General features: G+C 57.7%; 1 protein-coding gene across 9 annotated transcripts in view; it reads left to right on the top strand.

Moving 5' to 3' along the window:
* Window positions 1–377: 377 nt before the first annotated feature.
* The window catches only part of PLEC (plectin), a 57,262-nt gene continuing 42,027 nt past the window's right edge, over window positions 378–15,612 (top strand). For 3 of the 9 annotated variants that reach the window (XM_032415522.1, XM_032415518.1, XM_032415516.1), the window contains exon 1: window positions 3,573–3,718. In XM_032415522.1, coding sequence (XP_032271413.1) covers window positions 3,634–3,718 — 85 coding nt within the window. In that variant the 5' untranslated portion in view covers window positions 3,573–3,633. Of the gene's footprint in view, window positions 436–496; window positions 600–892; window positions 1,188–1,229; window positions 1,256–1,769; window positions 1,957–3,572; window positions 3,719–15,612 lie in introns of those variants that run through there. The other 6 variants (XM_032415503.1, XM_032415501.1, XM_032415506.1 and 3 more) reach the window with 5 other exon arrangements.

The following is a 15,612-nucleotide window of genomic DNA, read 5'->3' as shown; positions in this document are numbered from 1 at the left end:
GGCCCGGCCACCAGGGGTCAGCAGAGCCCGGGAGGAGGGTGGGCCAGCTCGACCCCGCCCGCCTCGGCCGGACCCAGACCGAGCGCGACTCTGTTGTTTGAATAAACGTCTACGTGAAACCAGGCGGCGGGGCCTACGGGGCCTCTGGGTCCGACCTCTGCTTGGGAGGTGGGGGACCTCGGCGTGGCCAGGGGCGAGGGCCGGCGGGCACAGTCCGTGGCTCCTCTGGGGCAGCCTTGAGCAGCGGGCCGAGGCCGGACCAGCGCGCACCCCTGCGACCCCACGTCGCCTTAGTGACACGCACGCTACCCAACAACGTCTCCCTGCCTACCGGCCCGCCCTGTACGCGCGGGGAGGGCTGCGCCTGGCGACAGCGGCGCGCACCAGTCGGGCGCTGCGGGCCGAGCGGAAGGCGCGCTCCAGCCCGTTGTCTCGGTGAGGCCCCGGCCCGGCGCGCACCCGGCCGCTGCGACCGCACGGGCGGCGCTCGGTGGGGGCCGGGGCGGGGCTCCGGGCTCGCCCCGCCTGCGCAGCCTCCGCGGTCTCCCGGCCCAGCAGTCTGGCTGCGGCGGCCGAGCCTAGCCGAGCTGAGCCACCAGGCACGTAGGACCGGGGCCGGGATGGAGAGGCGCGCAGCGTGCGGGAGCTGCGAGGTGGGGTTGGGGGCTCGACGGCCACAGGCGTCCCGGAACTAGGGGCTGCGTCGCGGCCCATCCTCCCTCCGGAGGACACCACCTCTGCGCGCCCAGGACTGCGGAACTGGACGGGCGGTGCCCGGAGTGTGGGCAGGAAAGGCTGCTGGGGAGGCGCGGCTGACAGCGGGGTGCCGGCCGGGGGGGCCCTGGAGCAGAGGTGCGGGTGGAGGAGCCTGTGGGAGGCGGGGCGGGGTGGCCCCCAGCTCGGTGCCCGCTGTCTCCTCCCCAGCCCTTGACCCCAGGGCGGAGGCACAGAGTCCACATTGTGCCCCCACTCTACCCGGCCCTGCCGGACAGAGCCCCATTCACCTCTCGGACGCCAGCGCTCTTGGGGACCCGGAGCTGAAGAGCGGTCACGCGTGGGTGTGCGTGTGCTCCGGCAGCGCGGGTGTGCGCGAGGCTCTGGGCGGGGGCTGGAGGGGAGGCCCGAGCTCCCGCGGCCCACGCCGCTGCGGCTCCAGATATTTATAGGCCTTCACTGCAGAGCTCAAGGTGGGACTGCGCGGGGCCGGGGGTGGGGAAGGACGGTGGAGAGTCCTAGAGGCTGAGACAGCTTGGAGGTAGAGCCCAGTGTCCAGGGGATGGGGCCGGGACCCTTCCCTGATGCCGGGGTGCGGGAAGGGAGTGCGCTCAGTGCTTCCTGATGGTCGGGCTTGCCTGCTGGTCTGGGTTTACAGGGGACGTCCAGGTTTGGGACGGAGCGGGGGGGGGGGGGGGGGGGCGGTTGGTGTCTGAGTGATGGGGGAGCCCCCAGGCTGACAGTGTGGAGGGGCCAGTGTCCTGGTGATAGACAAGGGAGTGAGGTCAGTGCTGGGGGGAGGGGTGTCTTTGTGCAGGTGTCCTGGGGTGAGCTGGAGGGAGTGAGGCCAGTTGTGGGCGGGAGCAGAGTTGTCAATGTCTGGGTTGGGGGGATCAGTATGTGGATGCAGTGGGACACAGGAGGGGAGTGGGCGTCAGTGTCTAGGTGATTAGGGTGGAAAGGGCGCGGTCAATGTCTAGATCAAGGAAGTGTCTGGTTGGTGTGCAGTATCCCCCTAAACACAGAGGTGTGACCCCCTCCTGCTCCCTCTCCAGGAGGCCATGTCAGGCGAGGACCACGAGGGGCGGCCAGTGGCTGAAGATGCCAGCGGCTCGCCCAGCCCTGGGGACACACTGCCCTGGAACCTGGGGAAAACACAGAGGAGCCGGCGAAGTGGAGGGGGCTCCGGGGGCAACGGGAGTGTCTTGGACCCTGCCGAGCGGGCAGTCATCCGCATTGCAGGTAACGCTGAAGGGCCCTGTCTGCCCAGTTTGGACGTTAGCACTCGCTTGCTGGCTGAGCACCTGCTGTCGGCTACCTGCGGGTGTCAGGACCGGGAGGGGAGGCTGACGGGCTGGTCCCGGGGGACTCTTCGGTGGCAGGTGATTGCAGGCCCCACAGCGCCACCTGCTGGCCCCCTCTTGTCAGCTGCAGGAGGCCTAAGGTTGAGGCCTGAGGTTGAGTCCCCGGCCGTGGCACCATCATTGGCTCATGACAAGGAGCCCGTGCCCAGGTGCCATGATACTGCCTTGGGCTTCTGGGGCAGAGCCGCCTTCCAGGCCCCTTGCTCTTGGCTGCCACCAGTAGCAGTGTGGGGAAGCACACAGGAGCGGGAGAGGAGGGGCCCCCTGGTTGGCTAGGGCTGCAGCACCTGCGTGAGCCAGGTCCTGCCTTGGCCTCCAGCAGCTGCCCCTCGGTGGAGGAGGATGGGAGAGGCCCAGCCAGAGGCCCCTGAGAGTGTAGGGTGGGGCAGCTGGAGAGTGGGCCCTCCCCCTGGGAAGTGGGTGACCCAGGCTGGAGGCCATCAGGCCGGCTGTGCTGGGAAAGGGAGGAGCCAGCTGAGGGTCCTCAGCCCAGGCTGCAGAGTGCTGACCCCACCCCCCCGAGGACAGAATGAGGGTGCAGCGTGTGGAGGGCAGGGCTGCCCCGGCAGGTGGCCGGGAGCGCACACTGAGGCAGGTGGGCAGAGGCCTGAAAGGCCAGCTGCTGACGGAGGACAGGACTGCAGGCAGCGAGGGGCTCTGTGGGTGGGAGGACCGGCAGCAGCTCAAGGAAACGCAGAGGCTCAGGACAGCTTGAGGGTTCTGTGGGTGTATCACATATGGATTTTAAAGGAGGATTTTTACCCACGTGAAAGCGAATCATGAGTGTCTTTCCGCCACCCCCCCCGGACCTTCTTCAGCGTCAGCCCCTGCCCGGGGGTGGTGGCCTTCAGCTCTCCCTGCCAGGAGCTCTCTGCAGCCAGGGCCCCAGCCTGATGATCTCAGGACTGAGCCCGAGCAGTGGGGTGTGTGGTCACGGCGTCTGCAGCGGTTAAGGTTAGAGACGGACACTGCCCCCGCGCGCCAGAAAGGAGGGCGTCTGCCCGCCTGGGACACAGGGTCTTTGCCCATTTCATGGGTGGGAAAGAATTTGTCTTTTAGTTTTACCAAACCTTTTTTTTTCTTTTTGCTGCACATTGCCTATTTTAGTCCTTTTATACTTACTTAAATTTTTTGTGATTTGAGGGCTCTTTTTATATCGAAGGTAGCAACTCTCACCTCCAGCCTCGCAGTGGGAGGATTCTCAGTAGCGGCGGAGGGAGGAGGGAAGGGGCGCGCCTGAGGGCGGCCAGGTGAGGTCGCCGGAGAGGTCGGGGCCGGCGAGGGAGGGGCCGCTAGGGACTGAGACCCGGCCGGGGGCGGGGAGGGGGTGCGCCCCCGGGCCGCGCGTGGGGCCGCGGCTGGGAGCGTGCCCAGCCCGCCCGGCGCAGCCCTGGCCCCCTGGCCCCTCGCCCGGCCCCGCCCCGCCCGTGGGGCATCCTGGGTGCGGGGGCGGGGCGGGGCCGCCCCTTTAAGCGGCGCGCGGCCGCGGGGACAGTGGCCGCCGGGTCTGGAGGCCGCTGTGCGCCGCAGAGCCCGCCGCGTCCCGCGCCCAGGCATGGCCGCCCTGCTGCCGCCGGGCCCGCCGCCCGACGAGCTGGACTTCATCCAGGCCTACGAGGAGGTGCGGGAGAAGTACAAAGGTACGGCGCCGGCGGCCCCGCGCATCCTGCGGACGACCTGCCGTTCGGCTGGGCCCTGGCAGGTCGGCAGCCTGACAGCCCGGCCTCTGACCCCTGGTCCGCCGCGGCCGGTCCGATCGCGGCCCAGGCACAGCCCAGCCCGCCGCCCCGCCGGTCCCGCTCGACACCCGCGGCTGGGCGCGCAGGGAACAGGCGGCAGCGCCCGGCGGAGCCCCCGCGGTCATGCCCTTAATAGGGCATCGCGCCGCGAGGGTGGTGGGGTGGGCCGCGCCGCGGGCGGGGGCTCGCGGGGCCAGTGTCCAGTGTCCCCAGTCTGTGCCCAGCAGACACGTGGGTCAAGGCCGAGCCCTCCCCTGTCCCTCAGCGGGGTGCCTCCCCCGTGGGGTGGGGGCCGCTGCTGCACTTGGCAGAGGGTCACATACTTGTGGCCTCTCCTCACATCCCCAAACGGGCCAGCCCCTAGGCTGCCACCCTCCTTTGGCAGGGACCTCCTTACACCCCTTCTCTGTCCCCTGGGCAGGCAGCTGTGGGCTGGGAAGGACAGGCCAACGCTCTCTTCCTTTTCAGAAGAACTGGCTCTGTGTCTCTGACAGACCCCCTTGCCCTGCTGCAGCGGCCCCCTGGGGTCTCCGGACCTGCCCAGGCCCTCGCTGTTGTCAGCAGCCCGCACCCCAGCGCAGCTGCCCGGGTCCCTGGGCTCTGAGCGGGCGCCATCACAGCCTGGCTCCTGGCCCACACAGGCTTAGGGCCCTGAGAGTGAGTTGCTGGAGAGGGTCGAGGCGGGGGCCTTGGGCAGAGCTGACCAGAGCTGTTTCCAGCTCCACATGGCTGGTTTTGCTGGCTCTGCCCCCAAGGGCAGCTCAGGGAGAGAGGTCCTGCTCGGGCCTCGCCTTGCTCTCTACCCACTGACCTCCCCCAGGCACGGAGAGGTTTCATAGGGCCTAGGGCTCGTCCCTGCCAGGCCACCCTCCCCTAACAGCTTCTGCTTGATCTCTGGCAAGGTGGCTGTGCCGTGTGGTTCTCCTGCCAGCGTTGTGGTCACCCCGTTGGCCTGGTCCTACCAGAGATGCTCCTGGGACAATGGGCTCCTGAGGGAGGGAGCCTAAGTGTGGAGAGGGCCGGCCTGCTGCTCTTACCTCCCAGAGCTGGCCCAGCCTTGGAGGGCCCATCTGGACAGGTCCTGGGCAAGGAAGCAGCTGTCCATGTGAACCACAGTTCTCCTGGCATACCCCAGGACAGAACTGTTTATGAAGTGGCCACTCTGTTTAAAGTAGGGACACCTACACGGAATATACACAGAATACATAGTGGTTTGTTCCAGAATCTTCCTTGGTGTGATCAGGGCACAGGGCTGCGTGTGGTCCAGAGCCTGTCCGGGGCATCCATCTGAAACATCCTGACCTGAGTAGCCGTGTTCCCTCTACCCCCTGGGGTGGAGATCTGCCTCCCAGGAGGGAGATCCGACAGGTCCCTGGGGGTTTTCCTGTCTCGGTGCCTGCCCTCCCCAGCCCAGCCTCCCTGGACGCCAGGCTTGATGTTGGACACACTGGGCGGTCTTGGCCCGTGTCCACCTCCTGGGCATGGTGGCTGGAGGCTGACAAGAGGGCAGTGGGCGACTCGTGCCTGCTTCTTGCCCGAGGGTGCAGAGCGTGGACGTGCCAGTGCTGTGGCCCAGCTCCCCAGTCGTGTGGCCATCGCTAAGTAGGAGAGCGGGTGCCGGGGGCTTGCCACGCAGGCCAGGCGTCGGAGGGCTCCTGGGTCATACCGGGCACCCGCATGACTCCTCAGTTCCTTGGAGTAAGGGGCTAGGTGGGTGCCTATGGCCGGCCCAGGGCTGCTGCCAAGGCCAGGAGTAGTCTAGAGGAGGCCACAGGTGGCTGGGCTATGGGCCACAGGTCTGACCATTGTGCACCCCTTGGACCTACCAGAGGACCAAGGTCCTGGCCCATCCTGTCCCTGGAGGTGGAGGGCCACCGTGAGGGACGGAGGGAAGGCATGGCCCCTGATGTCAGCCCGTGTGCAGGTGGGGAGGAGGCCGAGCCCCCCTCTCTTGGGGCCCAGCACAGCACTCGCTGGCTCTGCCTCGGGGACTGCCCCCCAGACCTGTCCAAGCACTCCTGGTCCCTCACTGGGCCCATGAAGGGCTCTGGCTTCTGCCTCCTGATTTCTAGCCCAAGCTAGCTTTCACTGCCCCCTGCCCCGGCCCCACCCATGAGAAGTTCCTTCCCCAGCTGCCCCTCCCCCAAGTGATCCCCTCCCCCACAACACCCCAGGCCCCACCCTGGACACGTCATTCATTCCCTGGCTCTCCCCCTGGAAATCCCCAGTCTTCCCTTCATGGTCACTGCTCTGCCCAGAACATTCTCAGTTTCCTGTCTGCCTGAGCTCCTCCCCCCCCCCCCCCCCCCCCCCCCGCCTTCTCTCCAGGGAAGATTCCACGTGGGGCTGGAGCCACTGGGTCTATGGTGGGAGAGCTCTGGGTGCCCTGTGGGAGAGGGACTGCAAGGGCTGTCCTGACTCCCAGTTCCCCAGAGCCTGGCCTAGAGCAGCTCAGAGGCTGGGTGTGGGAGGGCAGGGAGGGTTTGGGGTGAGGGAGAATCCAGGTGGGTCAGGTGAATGGGGTAAAGCTGCTGGTAAAGGAGCAGCCCAAGTCCCCCGTGGTGCTGTGTGCATAGGGCCAGGGGCCTGTCCATGGGTCAGGGCAGGGACTGGGGCCAGCCAGGAGGGCCTGGGGAAGCTGGGGTGGAGACTTTAAGGTTGTCCCGTGGGGCTGGGAGCAGGGTGGCCACAGAGTCAATGTGGATCAGAGAGCAGCGCCTGGGTGCTCTGACAAAGCCGCTGTGGTGGTCCCGGTTGGGGAGTGGCATGGGGGTGGGGTTGGGGTGGGGGGCAGGGCCTCCAGGCAGGAGGTCTGGGTAGGGAGCCTGCATGGCCTGGGGAGAAGGCCTGGGGAGAAGGTGGGTCCGGAGAGGCCCTGGGAGGGGTATCAGCATGTCTGCAGGGCATGGGCCCAGCATGTGTGTTATGTTTTCTTCGAGACTCAGCTGGAGGGGCTTTCCCCCCTCCCTGGCAGGACTGGCGTCATGCCCGGCACCCTCCTCACATGTCCCACCTTTTCCGGGCCTGGACTCTGAGCTGGGTCATGTGTCCCCGGCGCCACCCCAGGCCCTCAGCCAGCATTTGCAGGGCCTCGCGTGGGTGAGTGGGTGATCAGCACGGGGTGTCGTCTTCGGTGACCAGGGCTCAGCCAGCAGGAGCCAGGCTAGCGGTTGTCTGGGCTCTTTGGAGAGGACTTTCGGTCTGTGTTTACTGTCAAAAGTACAACGTGCTGAAAGGAAACAAGACAAAACAAAACAATGACCACACTATGGAAGTACAAAAAAAACCAGTTACAGTCACACCTCGGCCCCAGTCTCACTGGCTGGGGCGACCGCAGCGTGTGTGTGTGTGTGTGTGTGTGTGTGTGTGTGTGTGTGTGTGTGTGTGGTCAGAGGGAGGGAGGGAGGGCAGTGGTTTTGAGCATATTAAGAGACTTGTGAAACCATCACCACAGTCAATTCCAGAACACTGACGTCCCCCCACCCGGCCCCTGGCAAACCCCGATCTACGTTCAGTCTCTTAAGGGTTTGCCTGCATCGGACATTTCTCATAAGTGGAATAAAACCATTCGTATCTGGCTTCTTCTATTTAGCATGATGTTTTCAAGGTTCGCCTATGTTGTAGCGTGTGAAGGACGTCATTCCTTCCATGGCAGAATCATACTCCACGGTATAGATGTACCTGTTCTGTTTCCCTGTGCGTCAGTTGATGGACATCTGGGCCATTTCCACCTTCTGCCCATTACGAGTAATACTGTGGTGGACATTTGTGAGCAGGTTTCTGTGTGGACCCATGTTCCCATGTCTCCTGGGTAGACATGAGGGAGTGCGTTTGCTGGGTCATGTGGTAACTCTATGTTTAACTGTCAGAAGAACTGCCAGGCTGTTTCCCACAGCAGCTGCGCCATCCTGCGCTCCTCACAATGGCATGTGAGGGTTCCAATTTCTCCACGTCCTCACCAACACTTAGGCTTACCTGCCTTTTTGAGTGTAGACATTCAGTCCTGGTGGGTAGAGGGAGGATCTCATTGTGATTTTGACTTTTCCTGGTGGCTAATGACATTGAGTGCCTTTTCATGTGCCTATTGGTCATTTGTGTACCTTCTTTTGAGAAATATCTGTCCAGATCCTTTGTCCATTTTTAAATTGGGTTTTTATCTTTTTGTTGTTGAGTTGTAGGTGTTCTTTATGTATTCTAGATATATGTCCCTTACCAGATACAGGATTTGCAAAAATTTTCTGATTCTACGGGTTGTCTTTTTACTTTCTTGATGGTGTCCTTTGAAGCATAAAATTTTTAATTATGGTAAGTCCAGTTGGTCTGTTTTTTTTTGCTTGTGCTTTTGGCATCGTATCTAAGCAATTACTGCTTATTCCAAAGTCATGACGATTTATGCCTAGGTCTTCTTCCAGGAGTTTTATAGTTTTAGCCCTCACATTTAGGTCTTTCATCTATTTTGAGTTAATTTTTTTTTTTTTTTAAGATTTTATTTATTTGACAGAGACACAGAGAGAGAGGGAACACAAGCAGGGGGAGTGGGAGAGGGAGAAGCAGGCTTCCCGCTGAGCAGGGAGCCCGAGGCGGGGCTCGATCCCAGGACCCCGGGATCATGACCTGAGCCGAAGGCAGACGCTTAACGACTGAGCCACCCAGGCGCCCCTATTTTGAGTTAATTTTTAAGTGTGGCATGAGGTAAGGGTCCAACTTCATGCTTTTACTCGTGGATATCCAGCTGTCCCAGCACCATTTGTTGGAATGATTATTTTTTCCCCAAGGAATGCTCTTGGTCCCCTCAGGCCTTTTCGTGGGCACTAAATATTCCATTACCTAGAAGCACCACAGTTTATTTCGCTGGTCCCTTTACATGGACATTTGGGCTTATCGTTAAAAATTATTCTATTTCGGGGCACCTGGGTGGCTCAGATGGTTAAGCGTCTGCCTTCGGCTCAGGTCATGATCCCAGGGTCCTGGGATCGAGTCCCGCATCAGGCTCCCTGCTCAGTGCAGAGCCTGCTTCTCCTTCTCCCTCTGCCATTCCCTCTGCTTGTGCTCTTCTATCTCTCTGTCAAATAAATAAATAAAATCTTTAGAAAAAAAAATTATTCTATTTCGGGGCACCTGGGTGGCTCAGTCGTTGAGCGTCTGCCTTTGGCTCAGGTCCCGTGATGGAGCCCCACATGGGCTCCCTGCTCAGTGGGGAGTCTGCTTCTCCCTCTCCTGCTCCCCTGGAGCGTGTCTCTCTGTCAGATGAATAAAAAATAAAAAATAATCGTTAAAAAAAAAATGATTCTATTTCTAGATTGCCCTCGGGGTAGGTGAGCGCCGCAGATACAAGACACACTAGTTCTCCAATTCTTTGCCAACTGATTGATGAGAAAATCCGAACTGTTTTAATTTGCATTCTTTGATCGGTAAATAAAGTGAGCATCATTTTGTGGTTCTCGGCTATTTTCACTTTTCTTCTTTTATGAATTGCCTTCTCAAAACCGTTGTTCAGATCTAGGAGGGAGGCAGGTAAGGATCAGGGTTGGAAAAAAAAAAAAACATTGTTCATTTTTCTGGAAGATGTGTTTCTCTTTGAATTATAAGAGCTCTTTCCAGGGGTGCCTGGACGGTGCAGTTGGTTAAGCCTCCGACTCTTGGACTCTTGGTTTCGGCTCGGGTCATGATCTCAGGGTCCTGGGATTGAGCCCCGTGTCCAGGTCTGTGCTCAGTGGGGTGTCTGCTTCTCTGCTCCTCCCTCTTCCTCTGCCCCCTCCCTGCTCGATCCCTCTCTTTCTCTAAAATAAATAAATAAATAAATAAATAAATAAATCTTTTCAAAAAGCCTTTAAAAAAAAAAGACCTTTTTATATATTATGAAGATTAACTTCCTTGTTTGTTATATATGTTTCAAATTTTTCTCCCAGTTTGTTACCTTTGGTAAGTAAACTTTTATCAAAATAAAACGTTCCTCCAGAAAAGCCTACAAATTATACACACGTGGCTTACTTAAATTTCAGTTTCCTTGTGATCAGCACTGAGATCATGAAAATAGCTTCTTAGCCTCTTAAAAGGTCCTGTGTCCCCAGTTGCTGTCTTGACTTCTCACACCATGCGTCAGTTTTGGCTGATTGTCATTTAGTTCTGTCTATGGTGTCTTTAGCCATATCAACTTTAAAAATTTCCCAGTCTTTTATTTTATGATGTCTGAATTTTATGTCCTGTTCAGGATTCTCCTCTTTTATAAAAACAGTTGCTGAGAGTGTTTTCAAGTTCTGGTGTGTTTGTGTTCTAACATCTTCCTCTTTATCTGGAATTTGTTCGGGGCTGAAGTGTGTGGGAGACTTGGGGTGTTGTGCTCAGGGTCTGGACTTGGGTTAGTGGGTGACAAGGAGGATTTTGACTATCTCCTTTCCCATGAAACTCAGCTTCCTGAGGGCAGGGTCCATGTCCTGCTGCACCTCTGTTACAAGACAAGCATGGCTTAAGAATGAATGGATGGATGGGAGGGAGAAGTGGATCCCGAGCCAGTGGGAATCCTGGTCTGGCATGAAGACTCCTGGGTGCCCCCAGAGCAGTTGCTGAGGAGAGACCCAGTGGTGGCAAAAGGCACAGTGGGAGCCGAGGAGATGCAGAGCAGCTTGGGAATGGAGCAGCATTTCTGCAACAGGGAAGGCAGAAGAATGGGAGTTTGCTTTTGGGCGTAGGTGTTGGAGATGAGCAAGCCTACGGAGACTCCAAGATGCTGGAAAAGGCTGGATGAGCTGAGGGAGGCCAGTCTGGGGCAGTGCTTTGGGGCCCTCACGAGGAAGAGAAGAGGCCCACGCTCTGAGCCTTGGGGCAGCTGGGGAAGCAGGGGCAGAGCCATATCACGGGGTCCTGGCAGCCCAGTGAATGGGAAGGGGTGACGAGCCAGGGGAGGGCTACCTGGGCGAGGAGTCTCGAGCAGGACGAGGCCCAAAGAGTGCCCAGCACTTGGTGATAAGGGACACTGGGGACCTTGGTGAGACCTGTTTGAAGGTGTAGTCAGATTGGAGGTGCCAAGGGCGATGTAGGGGTAAGAAGAGGGGTGCAAGGCTGGAAGGTGTCCAACAGTGTGGGAGGGAGGACACCTTCCAGGACAGAGCGGTGGCACGCAGGCAGAACACTGGCCGAGGTCCCTGGGGCAGGAGAGGCCTTGGCCCAGAGGGCATCCGTGGCCATCGGGGGTATGGGCATTGCTGAGTGCTGGGTGATCTCTCTCCTTTACCCATCTGCCCATGTTGGGGGCTGAATGTGATCACCCCTTGCCACTGAGGGTGTTGTGGAATGAGCAGGGCTTAGGGCCGTCAGGCCTTAGGGTGTGGGAAGGTGTGGGTGATGGTGCCCTCAGCCTCGGTTTCCCCATAAAGCCTGAGGGGAGCTAGCAGTAGGGGGCAGGGTCTGGGTGCCTTCAGAAGGGACTCAAGGAGGCTGGAGAGCATTGATGCAAGTGGGGGCCAGTTGTAGGCCCACCATGGACAGGGAGACACGGGGGTGGGGGAGCCAGTGTGGTGGGTGTTTGGTGGGGTTGTGGGTGGTAAGGCTGGGGACCCAAGAGGGGCAGGCATGGGTTATCTGGTGGGGGCCCAGGTTGCTGGTGGACCGGGTGGAGGGGAGGTCAGGAACTCGTCCTCAGGTGATGGGAAGAAGGTGCCCACTCAGAAGACATGGACAGGAGCCTGCAGGGCTGGCCCTCTCCGCACGGGAGCCTGCAGGGCTGGCCTTCTCCTCTGGGGGGGCTTGGGCCTGCTCTAGCTGCAGAGTTGTCCCCGCTGGGTGGTCGGCTCTTGGCAGGGACCTTTGCTGCTGTCCTGAGGCTAAGGGGATGTGGGGCCAGGAAGAGGATGAGGGGACACTCTGCTGCCCACTCTGGTTCCTGGGGTGGGGACAGGTCGAGGGCCAATTCTGCAGGAAACGAATGCCCTAGAAGGACGTCTGGTGTAGCTGGTCTGGAGTCTGGGTTCGTGCGGGCTGGTGGGGGCGCTGGTGCCTGGGACAGCGGGGGAGGGGCGGCCCTCTAGGACGCATGGTGCACATGGTGCAGGGCTGGAAGTATGGCCCCGCAGGGCGCAGGTGTGTGGCTGCGGGTAGGAAGCCCGAGAGAAGTGTCCACAGCAGGTGTCTCTCGTGTGGGGCTCTTAGAGTCTTTATTCTGTTCTTTGTTTTTGTTTTTCAAATGAATGTGTATTTTGAACTTTTGAAATGTATCCTTTTTTCTCCTTTCTTGTTAAGTGGATGGCTTCGGGAAAGCTTATAGGACCAGAGTTAGCCTTGAGGGACATGACTGAGCTTCACTGTGGTTATTACTACGACAACTCATGCCTGGCCGTGGAGTACAGCTAGCCCCCAAGAACGCCCCTCTCCTAGGTTCCTGCAGCAGCTATAACAAGTTGCCTCGGTCTGGGTGGCCTGAAACAACAGAACTTTACTCTCCCACTGTTTTGGAGGCCAGAAGTCCAAAATCAAGGTGTCAGCAGGGCCACACTCCCTCAGAGGCTGTAGGGCTGCTCCTACCTGTCCCAGCTCCCGGGGGCCGTCAGCCTTCCCTGGGTGTCTTCAACACGGCCTTCTCCCTGTGTCTTCTCCTGTCTCTTGTAAGGATCCTTGTCACTGGATTTAGGGCCTCCCCGAGTAATCCAGGATGATCTTATCTGAAGACTCTTAATTATAACTGCAAAGACCCTTTTTCCAAATAAGATAACATTCGTGGGCTCTAGGGATTTGGAGGTGGACGTGTATTTTGGGGACCACCATTCAAGCCACTGTTGTGTGCCCTCTGGCCCCCTAAAATTCATGTGTGTCACCTGCAGAATACATTCACCCCTTCTCACCATCCCTCAAAGCATCAGCCCATTACAGCATCGACTCAAGTTCAAAACCTCACTTAAATTTCAGCAGCTCAAAAGCCCCACGTCTTGTCCAAAGTGTCTCAGTCTGGACTAGGAGAGGCTCTGGATACGGTCCACCCGGGGACAGAATTCCTGTCTGCCGGTGGACTTGTGAATCTAGTAAGCTAGTCCTAGGCTTCCAGAATACAATGGTGGGGCAGGCAGAGTAGATATCCCCATTGCAAAAGGGGGAAATAGAAAGTGAGCACGGGCTCACAGTCTGAGCCAGTTTGAAACCTGCAGGGCAAATTCCTTCCTCTTCTGTGGCTGGATGCTCTGCTCTCTGGCTCCCGCTCTGGGCCCAAGGCTCTGCTCGTGCAGTCCTGTCTCCTTTTCCTTGAAGGGCAGCACAGGATTGAAGCTGAGTAGCGCTGTCAGCCCTTTTCCTGCCTGAAGAATCCCAGAATCCTAACTGCCTTTCCTCGTTGTGTCCTGTCTCTGTCCCGTCCTCCAAGCTGGTGGTTTCTCTGTGGGTATGACGTTCGCATACACCTTGTGGGTCTCCCGTGTATGTCACAGGGACCCATGTCCTTAGACAAGAGGGTCTCCCAGATCTTTTCTGGATGACCCCACTCCATTCCTAGCTTCTGCTGAGACGGCTGAGTGGACCTATGGGCCAGACAGCTAATCTCTTCAGCAGAAGGCTGTCCAGTCACCCTTGGCTGTCTCTCCAGGGCATGCTTTCCCAACATTAGCATATTCTGCGATCTGAACAGGTCGTGACTCTCCTGGGTCCCCAGTGCTAACCATCCCTTCCTCGACGGACGTCTGTCCTCCTGAACTTTCCTGTGAGCAGCAAGAGGAAGGCAGGTCATGCCTCCCACACTTCACCTGAAATCTCCACAGCTAAAGATCGCTCACAAGTTCTGCTTTCCACCCAACAGCGGAACATGGTTCAGCCATGTTTTTTGCCACTATTTGATAAGGATCGCCTTTCCTCTGATTTCCAGGAATGTGTTCCTCACTTCCTTCTGAATCCTTACCAGCAACACGCTTAGCATCCATGTTTCTGCCAACAGTCTGTCCATGGCAGTCCAAGCTTTTTCTGCCATGCTCCTTGGAGTCCCCCAGCCTCTGTCCACGGCCCAGTTCCGGAGCCACATCACACGCTCAGGCATTGATCACCCACCCCAGGAACAAAAGGTTGACTAGTGTCCTCTGTCTGCCGTAACACTTGCCACACACAGGTGGTCTAACACACAGAGATGCACTCTCTCAGCTCTGGAGGCCAGAAGTCCAAAATCGAGGTGCTGGCAGGGCCATGCTTTCTGGGAAGGCTCTAGAAGAGAACCTTCCTCATCTCTTCTAGCTTCTGGTGGCTGTTGGCGTTCCCTGGTTTGTGGTTGCATCCCCTGTCTTCACATGGCTTCTCCTCTGTGGCTCTGTTCTTTTCTGTCTCATTGGTTTTAAACAATGTGCATAGTATTTTGTAGTACAATTTATTTATAATTTTATAATTTGACATTACAGAGTATTTTAGGCACATGTAACTTCTTTTTACTTAATATTATAACATGGACATCTTTCTATAACATTTACTTACAATATAACATAATATAATATTCCTTTGTAGCGTAACTATATCATATTTAAAAAAAATTTTTTTTATTAAGTAAAGTCTACCCCCAATGTGGGGCTCGAACTCACGACCCTGAGATCAAGAGTTGCTCTCTCTACTGACTGAGACAACCAGGCACCAACCATATCGTGTTTAAACTAATCTGCTCTCATACAACATTAAGGTTATTTATTTACTTATTTATTTATTTGATATTAGGGCGGCTGCAAGGAGCGGTTTTGTAGCTGGATGGTTGGGTGTATCTATGACTACTGTTCAAAATAGAATTTCTGGATCAAATCGTGTGTAAAACGTAAGCCTTATCTACACCAAGATACTATTTTTTACGTATCAGATTGGCAAAAATCCCAACACTAGGATTTCTGGATTGTGTTGGGGAAGCTGTGGGAACCAGGCCAGTGACGGTGCCTATCAGATGGGCGCCCAAGGGGACTGCGCTCCTGGGGGTCCTTGTGGCGACACGGCTCCTGGGGGAGGGCCGAGGGCTCCACCAGCAGCCGGGGGACGTCTCTGTGCTGGGGGCTGATGGCAAAGCAAGGGTCGGATGGTGCGTGTGAGGTGTCACTTTCTGTGTCAAAAGGAGGAAAAGCAAGAATCGTGTTTGCATTTGCTTGATTTTCCATAAAGAAGTTGCAGAGGAATAAACAGGAAGCCAGCCCCAGCGACTCTCACACCGTGTGGGTGGGAAGGAGCCTTTCCAGCCAGCGTTCCGTGTTTGAGTCGGGGGGACGTGTCCCATTCAAACACGATATTTAGAGTCTCTGAGGTGTTTGCTAGGTATCGCAGTTGCGCCTCACTCCCGACACCTGCCCAGCGCCCATGTTACCGTTTCAAATGGCCGACAGAACCTTGCTGGTCTAGAACATCGTATACGTGAGTACGTGAGGCCGTGTTAACAGAGGAGCCCAATGGGGCCAGTGGGAGGGCCAATCAGAATTGCAGGGCTTAGCTTGGGGGGTGTTGGACCTCCGCACTGGGGAGCGTGAGTCCCCTGGTCTTTCTTTATGCATGGGGGGCTTTCTGCCCTCGAGTTCTGACGGATTTTTATTTATCTATATCTACCATTGCAAATGAAGGTTTTTTTTCCCCTTATGTTTTTCTTTCTTTCCTTTTTTTTTTTTTAAAGATTTTATTTATTAAGGAGAGAGAGAGAAAGCACAAGCAGGGTGAGCAGCAGAGGCAGAGGGAGAAGCAGGCTTCCCGCTGAGCAGGGAGCCCGATGCGGGACTCGATCCCAGGACCCTGGGATCGTGACCTGAGCCGAAGGCAGACGCTTCACCGACTGAGCCACCCAGGCGTCCCTCCCCTTATGTTTTCTAGTCCTT

This window comes from Phoca vitulina, unplaced genomic scaffold (assembly GCF_004348235.1).
Source record: "Phoca vitulina isolate PV1807 unplaced genomic scaffold, GSC_HSeal_1.0 scaffold18, whole genome shotgun sequence".
NCBI lineage: Eukaryota > Metazoa > Chordata > Mammalia > Carnivora > Phocidae > Phoca > Phoca vitulina.
This window is presented reverse-complemented; position numbering and strand designations above follow the sequence as displayed.